This window comes from Arachis ipaensis, chromosome B05 (assembly GCF_000816755.2).
Source record: "Arachis ipaensis cultivar K30076 chromosome B05, Araip1.1, whole genome shotgun sequence".
Lineage (NCBI taxonomy): Eukaryota > Viridiplantae > Streptophyta > Magnoliopsida > Fabales > Fabaceae > Arachis > Arachis ipaensis.
In genome coordinates this window covers 106346102-106357908 of record NC_029789.2, presented here as the reverse complement: position 1 = coordinate 106357908, position 11807 = coordinate 106346102, and the positions used below count along the sequence as shown (strand labels likewise).

Here is an 11807-nt window from a genome sequence, read left to right as displayed (position 1 = left end):
TTTCATGAAACACTAGAATTCATTCTTGAAAGTTTTGAAGCCATAGAATAATTTATTTTTGAAAACATTATTTTTATTATTTTTTTTTTCGAAAACAAAGGAGAAATTTTTGAAAGAATTTTTTTTTTTGAAAAATTTTTGAAAACTTTTTGAAAAGAAAATGAAAAGAAAGTTACCAAATTTGAGCAACAAGATGAACCGTCAGTTGTCTAAACTTGAATATTCCCCGCCAACGGCGCCAAAAACTTGGTATGCGAAATTGTTACTCAGGTTGTGAATAGTTGTTCGAAATTGATTCCCTGGCAATGGCACCAAAAACGGATGCACAGAACCATGGTCTAAACATATCTTCACAACTTCGCATAACTTACCAGCAAGTGCACTCGGTCGTCCAAGTAATACCTTACGTGAGTAAGGGTCGAATCCCACGGAGATTGTTGGTATGAAGCAAGCTATGGTCACCTTGTAAATCTCAGTCAGGCAGATATAAAATAGTAATGGGGTTTTCGAAAATAAGTAATAAAAGAAGGATAGAGATACTTATGTAAATCATTGGTGAGAATTTCAGATAAGCGTATGGAGATGCAATCGTTCCTCTGACAATCCAGGATGTCTAATACAATAGTAAAAAGTTCTATTTATAATAAACTAGCTACTAGGGTTTACAGAAGTAAGTAATTTATGCATAAATCCACTTTCGGGGCCCACTTGGTGTGTGCTTGGGCTAAGCTTGAGTTTTGCACGTGTAGAGGTCCTTCTTGGAGTTGAACGCCAGGTTGTAACGTATTTCTGGCGTTCAGCTCTGGTTTGTGACTTGTTTCTGGCGTTTAACTCCAGACAGCAGCGTAGAACTGGCGTTCAATGCCCTTTTACATCGTCTAAACTCGGCCAAAGTGTGGACTATTATTATACATTGCTGGAAAGCCCTGGATGTCTACATTCCAACGCAATTGGAAGCGCGCCATTTTGAGTTCTGTAGCTCCAGAAAATCCACTTTGAGTGCAGGGAGGTCAGAATCCAACAGCATCAGCAGTCCTTCTTCAACCTCTGAATCTGATTTTTGCTCAAGTCCCTCAATTTCAGCCAGAAAATACCTGAAATCACAGAAAAACACACAAACTCATAGTAAAGTCCAGAAATGTGAATTTAACATAAAAACTAATGAAAACATCCCTAAAAGTAACCAGATTCTACTAAAAACATACTAAAAACAATGTCAAAAAGCGTATAAATTATCCGCTCATCAAGCACCCTGAAAAATCCTGGAGAACCGACACAGTTCCTCAAATTGACTGGTGTACTCAGATACCGACATTGAATCCTGCTTCAACTGCAATAACTCGAGCTCCTTGGCCGTCTTAACTGAATTGGGGAAATATTTCTTATAAAATTTAGTCTGAAAGACATCCCAGGGTATCGCAGCATTGTCTTACTGTAGTAGGCATCGGGCTTCCAACTACCAATGCTGAGCTTTACCCACCATCTGGTTAGTGGTAAACTCCACACATGCTCTGCCAGCACTTGTTGCACTTGTAGCGCTTGTTCCATTGCCTTGAACCAATTATCAGCTTCCGTTCGATTAGTGGTTCCTCTAAAGACTAGTGGATTGATCTTCATGAAGGTTGCTAAGGTCATCGGCCCATTTCCTCCATTACCCCCGTTCCTATTACCGGGATGATCTCCTAACGCCGTAGCCGTAGCCTGCATAGTAGCAGCCATATTTTTTAGGGCATTCATGAAGTTTGTGGGATTATTCTCAGTCATTTCAGGTTCAGTATTATTAGTGCTGCCTCTCCCTCACCACGACCACACCCACGAGTCGTCATCTGGTCCCTGTTCACACCAAACAAGTGATATCAAGGTGATCAGTCTCAATATCTCAAGTCTAGTGCTTTAAAGTCCCAAATGCAGACTCATGAATATTCATGTCGCATATATCAATTAGATATCCTAATTAGCATGTATAGACACCTAGAGTATGCTCAGAAGCATAGTCTGTCTGACCCTCAGGCTCTACAGGAATGAACTACTCTGATATCATAATGTAACACCCTACCACACATAGCTTTACGCTTAAGACATAAAACAGAGGTGGTGTGGTATTATGACCTCTAAAATAAAAATAGAATATATATATATATATATATATATTGAAAGAAATATAATATTCGAGGAGCCTTGAAGGTTGGTTTCAGAAAATCGTGAAAAAAAATAAAAGCGCAACGCTCAAGACAAGGATTACTTATGTACAAAGAAAGTATAGATACATACATATATAATAGGATCGGAGTGTCAAGGATACAAAAAAGACAAGTTCTGGGCTCAACCTACGAAGCTAAGGCTAGCCGGAGAATATTTATATACATATATACAATCCTAGGATCCAAAATACTTAAAACAGATCCAATGTCCCCAACAAAAGCCTCTATGAGGCACAAAAGTAAAACATATATGCAAGGAGAGTTCTATGCATACAGATATATCTAAATATAGCAAAATACAACATCCAAAAGTCTCACTTCATTGCAAAGTAAGTCCAAACGCCTAGTGACGTAGTTCTCAACCTGCATATGAAAATGACAACACATGTATGGGATGAGAACTGGGGATTCTCAGCATGGTAATGATGTCCACAAACATAATATATAAGATCCCGAAAAAAGCATAGGCGATCCTAGAACATCGACACTCAAATTTAAAACTTAAAGATTAACACTGAAATCCATAAGCAGGGTAGTTGTCTAAGGATCTTAGTTCTAACTCAACACTAACTTAATTCTAACTTATACCCTCAGTTTTTTGCCTTACTCCAATCCACCAAAAATCTGGCGCACAGACAAGCAATATAGACAAAGCAAACACAAGTAGGATACAGATACAGCAGGTAGCAGATATAGCAGGTAGGCATAATAATCATATAGGCAAACCCAATTAATGCACAATCAAACAAAACACACATATGCATATGATGTATGCCTGTCCTATGGCTGATGAGTCTCATCTATCGGTTATAAAGCCAACCCAACATGTCCGGTATCTAACCCGAACATCATCCTCTTGAAAACTAGTGAGTGGTACAGTACCACAATCCTCACCTGGTGAGTGGTAAACCACCTCGATCCCTACCATTTGCGGGCGGTAAACCACCTCGATCCCCACAGACGTTTTCAATTGGAAAACAACACACACGTGGGTAGTAAATAACCACAATCCCCACAAAATAATTTCATATCAGATCTGGTGGGCGGTAAATAAGCACGATCGCCACAAAACAATTTTCTTTAAAATCTAGTGGGCAGTAAATAACCACGATCCCCACAAAATAATTTTTTAAAATCTGGTGGGCGGTAAATGACCACGATCCCCACAAAACAAATTTCAAATCAAGTTCAATTATTCTTATTCATAATAGCCGGTATCCATCATATACTCAGGAATTCCGTACTTCTCAATCATAACTCGTTACTTCACAACTTCCGTCACTTCCAAATTACCAACCCTTCAAGGTTCAACCCTTCATTATTATTAAAACTAAATTTTATGGTCTTAAAGAATAAGGATAGAGGTTTAGAAGTTTGAAAATCATGTTTAAAATCACAAAAACACCATGTTGCTAAAAATAGGGTCCCGCGTACATATGCCTGATCTTGCGTACGTGGGAGTGCATTTTACCCTGCTCACATACGCGACCACTGTCCACGTATGCGAGCCCCCATGAACAGAAGCACATGGCTGCGTCGGGTGTGTACTCGCGTACGCGAGTCCTCCAAAATTGTTAAAAAGCTGTTAAATTCTGCAGAATTCCCTTTTACACATCAAACTTCCAACAAGTATAATTCAATATTATTTATCACATTCATTATTCATTTCAAAACTCATCATTATAATTTAATATCATTCATCATTATTCACCATCATTAATAATCAATCATCATGCATTTCAACCACCCACTCAACAATTTCCAACAACAAGTCACTAAACCTCAACCTTCCATATCATACAACTTATCCTATGGTCATCTAGCCTATGTTTTCATGAAATATTATATATTATCTACGAGAAACTAAAACCATACCTTGGCCAATTCCTCCCTATGCTCGGAGCACCAAAATCTTCTCCACCACAAGCTCCAATTCCTCCAATTCTCAATTCAATAAGCTCAAACCCGTATCACTTACTCCGCTTCACCAATTTGACTTTAACCAATTTCCAATTTCAATCTACTATCACATATTATCAGTATAATTAACATAAAGTTCACTAAATTAGAAATTCACCAAGAAATAGGAGTTCCTTACCTTACCCACGGTTCAAATGAACAAGACCCAACAATTTTTGCTAGCTAATTCAATCCTAAAACATCAAAATCACAAAATCCTCAATTCCAAACCCCATATATATTCAAAACTGAAGAGGGAAAATCTTGGTAAGAAAGATTGAATTTCTTACCGAATTGGTTAATGGACTTTGTAGAGAATTCCAAGACGAACGCCTATTGGCTAATTATTTTTTAATTTCGCAGATTTTACACAAAAGGGGTTCTCCTTACGCGATAACTCGAATATATTGGTTCCCTGCACTTCTCAATTTCTAGCAACCAATTTCCAAAATTTGTAATAGTTTCTACCCAAATTATATAATCTTCGTTCTTTGAAGATTTCAAACTATTCATATTGAGCTTTCTAACGAAACAAACTTTTCCTCTATGGGGTAAGTTATGGCCGTACTAATTTGAACTAATTTTTACAGCATCTAATCTTTTTTCCTTTTCTTTAGTAAACCAACCTCTCATTCATCCAAACTCAATGAAATTTTACAAGCTGAGGAGCGTAAAGGGGTAAATAACGTGCCGACAACATCAGAAGAGTTTAAGAGCTGGGTGGCGGACATGCAACTGTTGGATTTACCTCTTACTGATAGAAAATACACATGGTTTCGAGGTCGGTCCTATAGTCGGATTGATAGAGTTCTGGTCATTGTAGAATGGATGGAGAAATTCCCGGATATCTGGCTAAAAGGTGGTCCGCGGGGGTTGTCTGATCACTGCCCGTTAATTGTGGAAGGGACAAGGTTTGAAGGGGGCCCTAGACCGTTCAGAAGCCTGGATTCCTGGTCTACGCATGAGGGTTTTCTGAGTATAGTGAAAACTGAATGGAGAAGCTTGGGTGATGCTCAGTTCATGTGTAAACTGAAGGCTTTAACAGGTCCTCTGCGACAATGGCACAAGGATACATTCAGAGACACGGATAAGAGACTGATGAGGTTTGAAGAGGAGATCACAAGACTAGACAATTTAGTTAGCAATGGGATCTATGATGGTACAACAGAGGCGAGAAGGAAGGCGCTGGTGAGTTTTTGTGAAAAATGGTACATCAGGAAGGAAATCGACTGGAAACAGATGTCTCGGTCCCAGCATGCGGCCAACATGGATAAGAATACCAGGTACTTCCATCACATTGCCTCGGCCAAAAGAAGTAATAACAGGATTGATGCTCTGATGATCAATGGAAGACTTGTGCGGAATCAGGCCAGGATTAAAGGTGCAATTAGGGGATTTTACAAAGATCTATATCGGCAGGAATATGCTCCAAGGATTGGTGTCAGGGATGGGTTGGTTAACCAGATTAGTAGAGATGAGGCTGAAGCATTGGAGGTATTGCCATCGGAGGATGAAATCAAGGAGGCAGTGTGGGATTGTAGTTCATCAAAGGCGCCAGGGAGTGATGGATATAACTTGAACTTCTTAAAGAAATGCTGGGAGGACATTGGCCCGGAATTCGTTGCGGCAGTACTAGGATTCTTCCAAAGTGCTAAGTTACCAACGGATTCGAATATAACTTGGGTGACACTAGCACCGAAGTTGGAGGGTGCAAAGGAGGTGAAGGACTTCCGGCCAATTAGTATGGTGGGGTGTATGTATAAAGTGATCTCCAAGGTGTTGGTGAGGAGGATGAGATCTGTTATGCCAGGGTTGGTGGGTGAGACTCAGACAGCATTTGTAAAAGGTGGGAAGATTCATGATGGCGCACTCATAGCCTATGAGACAGTTCATTGGCTGAAGGCACGGAAAAAGAAAGCGGCTATCATCAAGCTGGATTTTCAGAAGGCTTATGATAGAGTGAGATGGAGTTTTGTAGATATTGTGCTACAGAAGATGGGATTTGGCCTACGGTGGAGGAATTGGGTGAAGGAGTGTGTTACTACAGCTACTATGTCCATCCTGGTAAATGGGACACCTTCAAAGCCGTTCAAGATGGAAAGGGGACTAAGACAAGGAGACCCACTTTCGCCACTGCTGTTTGTACTTGTGGTGGATGTTCTGCATAGGATGTTAGGGGTAGCCATCAGGAACGGGCAGATTGCTCCACTGTTGGTTGGAGATCATATTGAACTGTCACATCTTCAATTTGCAGATGACACGATCTTGTTCTGCCCGCCAGAGATGGAAATAATCATAAATTACAAGAGGCTGCTGCGGAGTTTTGAGCTGATGTCTGGGCTGAGCATTAATTTTGATAAGTCGAGTTTGATCTCACTGAACTGCGAGCAAGAGTGGATTGACCAGGCGTGTGGCCTACTGGGGTGCCAGCAAGCTGATCTACCGGTTAGATACCTTGGGATTTCCTTAGGAGCAAATCCGCGCCTGGTGAAGACGTGGAAACCAATTATAGATAAGGTGGAAAAGAAGCTCAGTTTATGGAAAGCGAAGGTGTTTAATAAAGCAGGGAAGCTTGTCCTCATCAAATCAGTACTGAATAGCCTACCCATGTATTACCTGAGTTTGTATAAGATGCCGCAGGCGGTGGCGGACAAGCTGATTGCATTGCAAAGGAACTTTCTGTGGTGCAAGGAGGACGGAACCAATGGTATGCCGATGGTTAAATGGGAGCTGGTCCAGGCTCCAAAGAAGGTTGGGGGCTTGGGGGTTGGGGATGCTGTTCTTCGGAACATCGCACTTCTGTTTAAGTGGTGGTGTCATTTTTCAAAGGAGGATTGCCCGCTGTGGAAGAAGATTGTTTGCTCTTACAACAAGTTGAATCCTTCTGTCATGTTAGCAACTCAGTCTTTACCGGTAAAAGGGGGCCTTGGAAAGACATATGTCAGCTGAATGTCAAAGAGCAAAGGGTCCGAGAAAAATTGGTTAGTGGACTGGCGATGGAGGTAGGTAGTGGTAGGAAAACTCGGTTTTGGGAAGATAACTGGATTCGGGATGGTCCTCTGAAAGAGAGATTTCCAAGACTCTTCTCTATATCAGGACAACAAGGGGCTGTCATTAGGGACTGTGGGTTCTGGGATGGGATGGAGTAGATCTGAAACTTCCAATGGAGGAGGGAGTTATTCCAATGGGAATTAAAACTTGTCCATCAGCTACATGAGTGGTTAGGACCAGTGAAGCTGTCATCTGAGAGTGAGGATAACGTTGTGTGGAAGTTTGATAATAAAGGTATCTTTTCTACGAAGTCCTTTATGCAGGTCATACAATCGGAGACACTGCCAAATGAGATCACGAGCTATAGCTTCACAAGTGCACTCTGGAGAGGCTGGGTACCCCAAGAATTGAGCTTTTTAGATGGTTTGTGCTAGTTGGTAGAGTTAAGACTAAGAAAAGGTTAACTAGACTAAGAGTTGTTACTAATGGTGATAATATTTGTGTCTTGTGTAACAAGGGGGTAGAATCTGTTGAGCACTTATTCCTTCTGTATGAGGTAACATGGCAGCTGTGGTGCTTTTGGTTACGGTCCTTTGGTAGGGAGTGGGTGATTCATGGAACCCTTAAAGAGCTGTTTGAGAGTTGGGGTGCCATGCCCAACAGACGACAAGGGCAGAAGATGTGGATGACGGCGTTCTTTGCAGTGATTTGGAACGTCTGGTTGGAATGTAATGCCAGAATTTTTAATCATCAAGGAGTAAACATTGACATCATTCAAACAAGGACGTTGTCCACCTACACTGAGTGGAATGGTGGGGATCCTATTGGTGGTTGAGGGTAATACAGGAGATGCCAGGAGATTAGTTTATCTGTTTTTTTTTGTTTTTATGTTTTTATGTTTGTATGTTTGCTCCACTTAAATACGTTGAGCTTGATGTGCTTCAAAAAAAACTCAAACTAAATTATTTTCTCTTATATTTTACATAGAAAACTTTCCAAACTCGACTTTAATTCATCAAAATATCATTTAATCATACCCTTTCCATCAGGAATAATAACACTGTTATTTCACAACTCAATTAACATCACCCTTTGATTTTCACAATCAAAACCATGAATAAGCTAATTCAATATAATACCAAATCATCAATAGCCAATTTCATGATTTTGTGGCCTTCAATATCAATCAACAACTTAATATTTTATCCAATTGCACCACAATCAACACATCAAATTATCTCTAAGGTGTCTAATTTAGAGTTCAACATAACATTATATGTGAATTATTCAAAATCGAACCCTTATATTTTAAGATGATTTTTGTAGCTTCGTAATGTTACAATTTAACCTTTGCTACTCCGTAATTAACCAAATAAAAAAATTTGATCCTTATCCAAATCTAGGATTTTTGAATAATAAGGGGAAAATGGAAGATAAAGCTCTTCTCATCTTGTTCTGTGAATTACTGAGACCTAGGACTCATATTTGAATAAAAATTCTCTTTATCCGGATTGATCATCAAGTGATAATTGAATAGGAGCAACAATGAAATTAGGATATTAATAATGAAAGGATCATGTGATTATTGATTTTTTGGTTGCTTGGCAATGGTAGTGTTAGAGACTAAGAAGAAAGAGATTGAAGATAATAGAAAGGATAATGGTAGTCTCAAATCAAATTTTAGATAATTATTTTAAGAGTAAAATCTTATTTCTAACCATGTAAGATTTGACCGCTAACAAAATTAACCACAAAAAATTTATATTAATGTTGTGCCCACAAAAAAATGAGTATCAATTTGACAAAAGTAACCAATTGTTAAAATTAAAGTTGACTCTGTTAATTTTTTTTAATGTTCAAATTATCCCTATTTTATTATTATCTTCAACTTCTTTCTTTTATACCCTTACTAGAATCAATCCCTTCCAAAATTAAAATTAAAACCAGAAGCAAAACCAAAATCAAACTATGAAATCCTTCCAAAATCTGAATCTGAATCAATTCTGTCCTTACTAGAATCAACCTTTAATTATACTCTATTCTCTCATCTCCTCCACACCCTCTAAATCTCTCTCTTTTCAACTATGCCCTCATGTTACACCACCACAACCACCACTACCAACACCACTATAAACACAACACAGACATAAGAAATAGACACACACACACACACACACACACACACACACACACACACACACACACACACACACACACACACACACACAGAGAGAAAGAGAGAGAGAAAGAGAGAGAAAGAGAGAGAGAGATAAAGAAAGAAAGAAAGAAGAAAGAAGTAGAGAAGGAAAAACACGATAGCCACACTATTGCTACACCACCAGTGCAAACGCCGCTATCAACACAACACATACACACATCAGATATATATATATATATATACAGAAAGAAGAAAAAACCAGAAAGGGAAAAGATCAGAGAAGGCAAAATGTGTCGTCCCTGAAAGGGAGAGTCGTTGCGCCACTGATGTTGGAAGTGAAACCAGAGAATGAGGAGGGTGCGACGACGAGGAAGGCCTCGCCCACCATGTATACACCTCTAGCATCGTTCCCTACTACGCATGCACTTTGCCTTTGCCACTGAAGCAATCAACGACGAGAATGACTAAGCGACGACAAGATGAGATGAAGGCGAGAAAAAGAAGATATGGCAACAATAAGGCTGGAGGCGCGAGAAGGAGTGAAGGAACGATTGGAAAGATGAGTAGATATGAGTAAGTGAGGTTGAGACGAAAAGGTGGTGAGAAACTAAGAAAATGAGGGAGGTGGGGTGATGGTTGGTTTTGATTTTGGTTTTATTTCTAGTTCTAATTTTGATTTTGGAAGGGATTGATTCTGGTCAGGGGTAAGAAAGAAAGAGATGAGCATGCCAAAATGTTGGCGTTTTAGTTTTGGCGCCCATTTTTGGCAAAACCGATGCCATTTGAATGAAATTTATCATGTAAATGGTTTCAATTAAACACAAACACTTTATTTGTCATCTCTGCTTCCACCCTTTTTTTTCTTCTTTCTCTTCTCTTCATCAATGGCGCTGACGTAGGGTACTTTAGTGGGGTTAAAGTTTTGTGATAAAAAGACATCTGAATCAGGATTCATTTAGAGGGTCGTCTCCTCCTTCACAAGCAAGAGGTTCTGCCATTTTCATTGTTAGTGCACGTAACTATTTTTTTCTTTCTTTTTTTTTTGCAATGCAATAATAGTTCTTCATTCTATTTCTATGGTTGGATTTTTTTGCATTTTTTGTCAATGTAAATTCTAGGGTTTGATTGTGTTCAAGTTAGGTTGGGGTTTTATGGGAATGCTCTGTTTTAATCAAAGGGAACAGGGATAGAACTTCTAATGGTCATAGTGTTGAAAAAGAAGGTGTTTAATGGTGTTAATTTTGTATTTAGGGTGATTCTAAAGTAATGGTTTTGGAATTTTCTGCAGATGGAAGAGATGCGGGACATTATTTTTCAGCATGGGGTGCTTTCAAAAAATAATGAAGGAATAATGGTATTCTCCAAATAACAAGGTTTGTTTAGGTGATCTAGATGTGGATACTTTAGATGTCTTCTATTTGAGAATCTACCATAAAGAGCTTGGATATAATGAGATAAAGCAATGTTGATGGCATGTTCTTGGAAAAGGCTTGGAGAAAAAGGTTGAGAAACTTAAATAGTAACAAAGAGATAATAGAGATGGTAATATGCCAAGAAAAATGATGGAGTAATTGATGTATATTTGGAGCATAGAGTGTCAATGCCAGAGGTTTTAGAGGACAATGAGGTAGTTGTCTATTTGGATGATGATGATGATGGTGGAGAAAGGTGCAATACTACTACAAAAACTCCTATGACTCCCCCCAAATAAGACTTCTACAGTCATTGTTACCCCGCCACCAATGACAAGTCCAATCCACCAATGGCCATTTCTGGACCCAATACATAAAGTAATTCCAGCCCCACCAAAAAAAAATACTTTAAGATTAACACAACTATCACCCTCAAAGGCCAAAATTTCCTCTGAGACCAAACTAACATAACCACTACTAGTTTCAAAGACTCTAATCTAACCCAAGAAGCCCACTAACAACACCAATCCTCCTAAGCCAACCAAGCCTACCAAAAGCATACAACCCCTTAAGCCCACCCAACACAATAAGTCAGATAAGCCCAACAAGCCCAAACAACCCAAGAAACCTAGCATATCTAAAAGACCTTGTATAAGATTTACTGCTAGAGGAGTCAATAGCAAAGTTTTTAACAATGAAATTCTATTTGAAGTGTCTTCTGACTCTTATGAGATTGTAGAAGATAGCCTTTTTAGGCCAGACCCTGATGAAGAGAGCTCCTCTATTTTAGATATTGGAAGTAATGATGTCAAGAGTGGGAGTAAAAATAGGATGAACATGGTCCAAAAGAACAAGAAAGAGAGAAATATTGGTCCACTATCTAGAGGGAAGGACAAGTACTAGTTAAGGGTGTGCATTGGTGCAGGAGGTTAGTCATGAGGAAGTGGATCTTGGTTTTCTTGGTAATTTTGTTGAAGGTGCAGATTATAGCTTTAGATCTTGGTGCTTAAAGAAGATGAAGACTACTCCAAATTCAGAAGATGAGCTTAAAAAAGACTATGATTTTGATGATGCATGCTAGTGTTT

At 39.1% G+C, this 11807-nt stretch overlaps 1 protein-coding gene across 1 annotated transcript; it reads right to left on the bottom strand.

The window, feature by feature from the left end:
- Positions 1244-1719, bottom strand: LOC107640868. Its single transcript, XM_016344369.1, has 2 exons — positions 1434-1719; positions 1244-1362 (listed from the first exon to the last, which is right to left on the bottom strand). The coding sequence occupies exons 1-2, from the start codon at positions 1717-1719 to the stop codon at positions 1244-1246; spliced, it is 405 nt and encodes a 134-aa protein (XP_016199855.1).

Bases quoted from the DNA above. Each gene is read 5' to 3' on its own strand.
- LOC107640868 (XM_016344369.1), bottom strand. From the start codon at position 1,719: ATGGCTGCTACTATGCAGGCTACGGCTACGGCGTTAGGAGATCATCCC. The intron at 1,363-1,433 runs GTAAGACAATGC...TCCCCAATTCAG, and splicing joins GAAGCCCGATGCCTACTACA to TTAAGACGGCCAAGGAGCTC.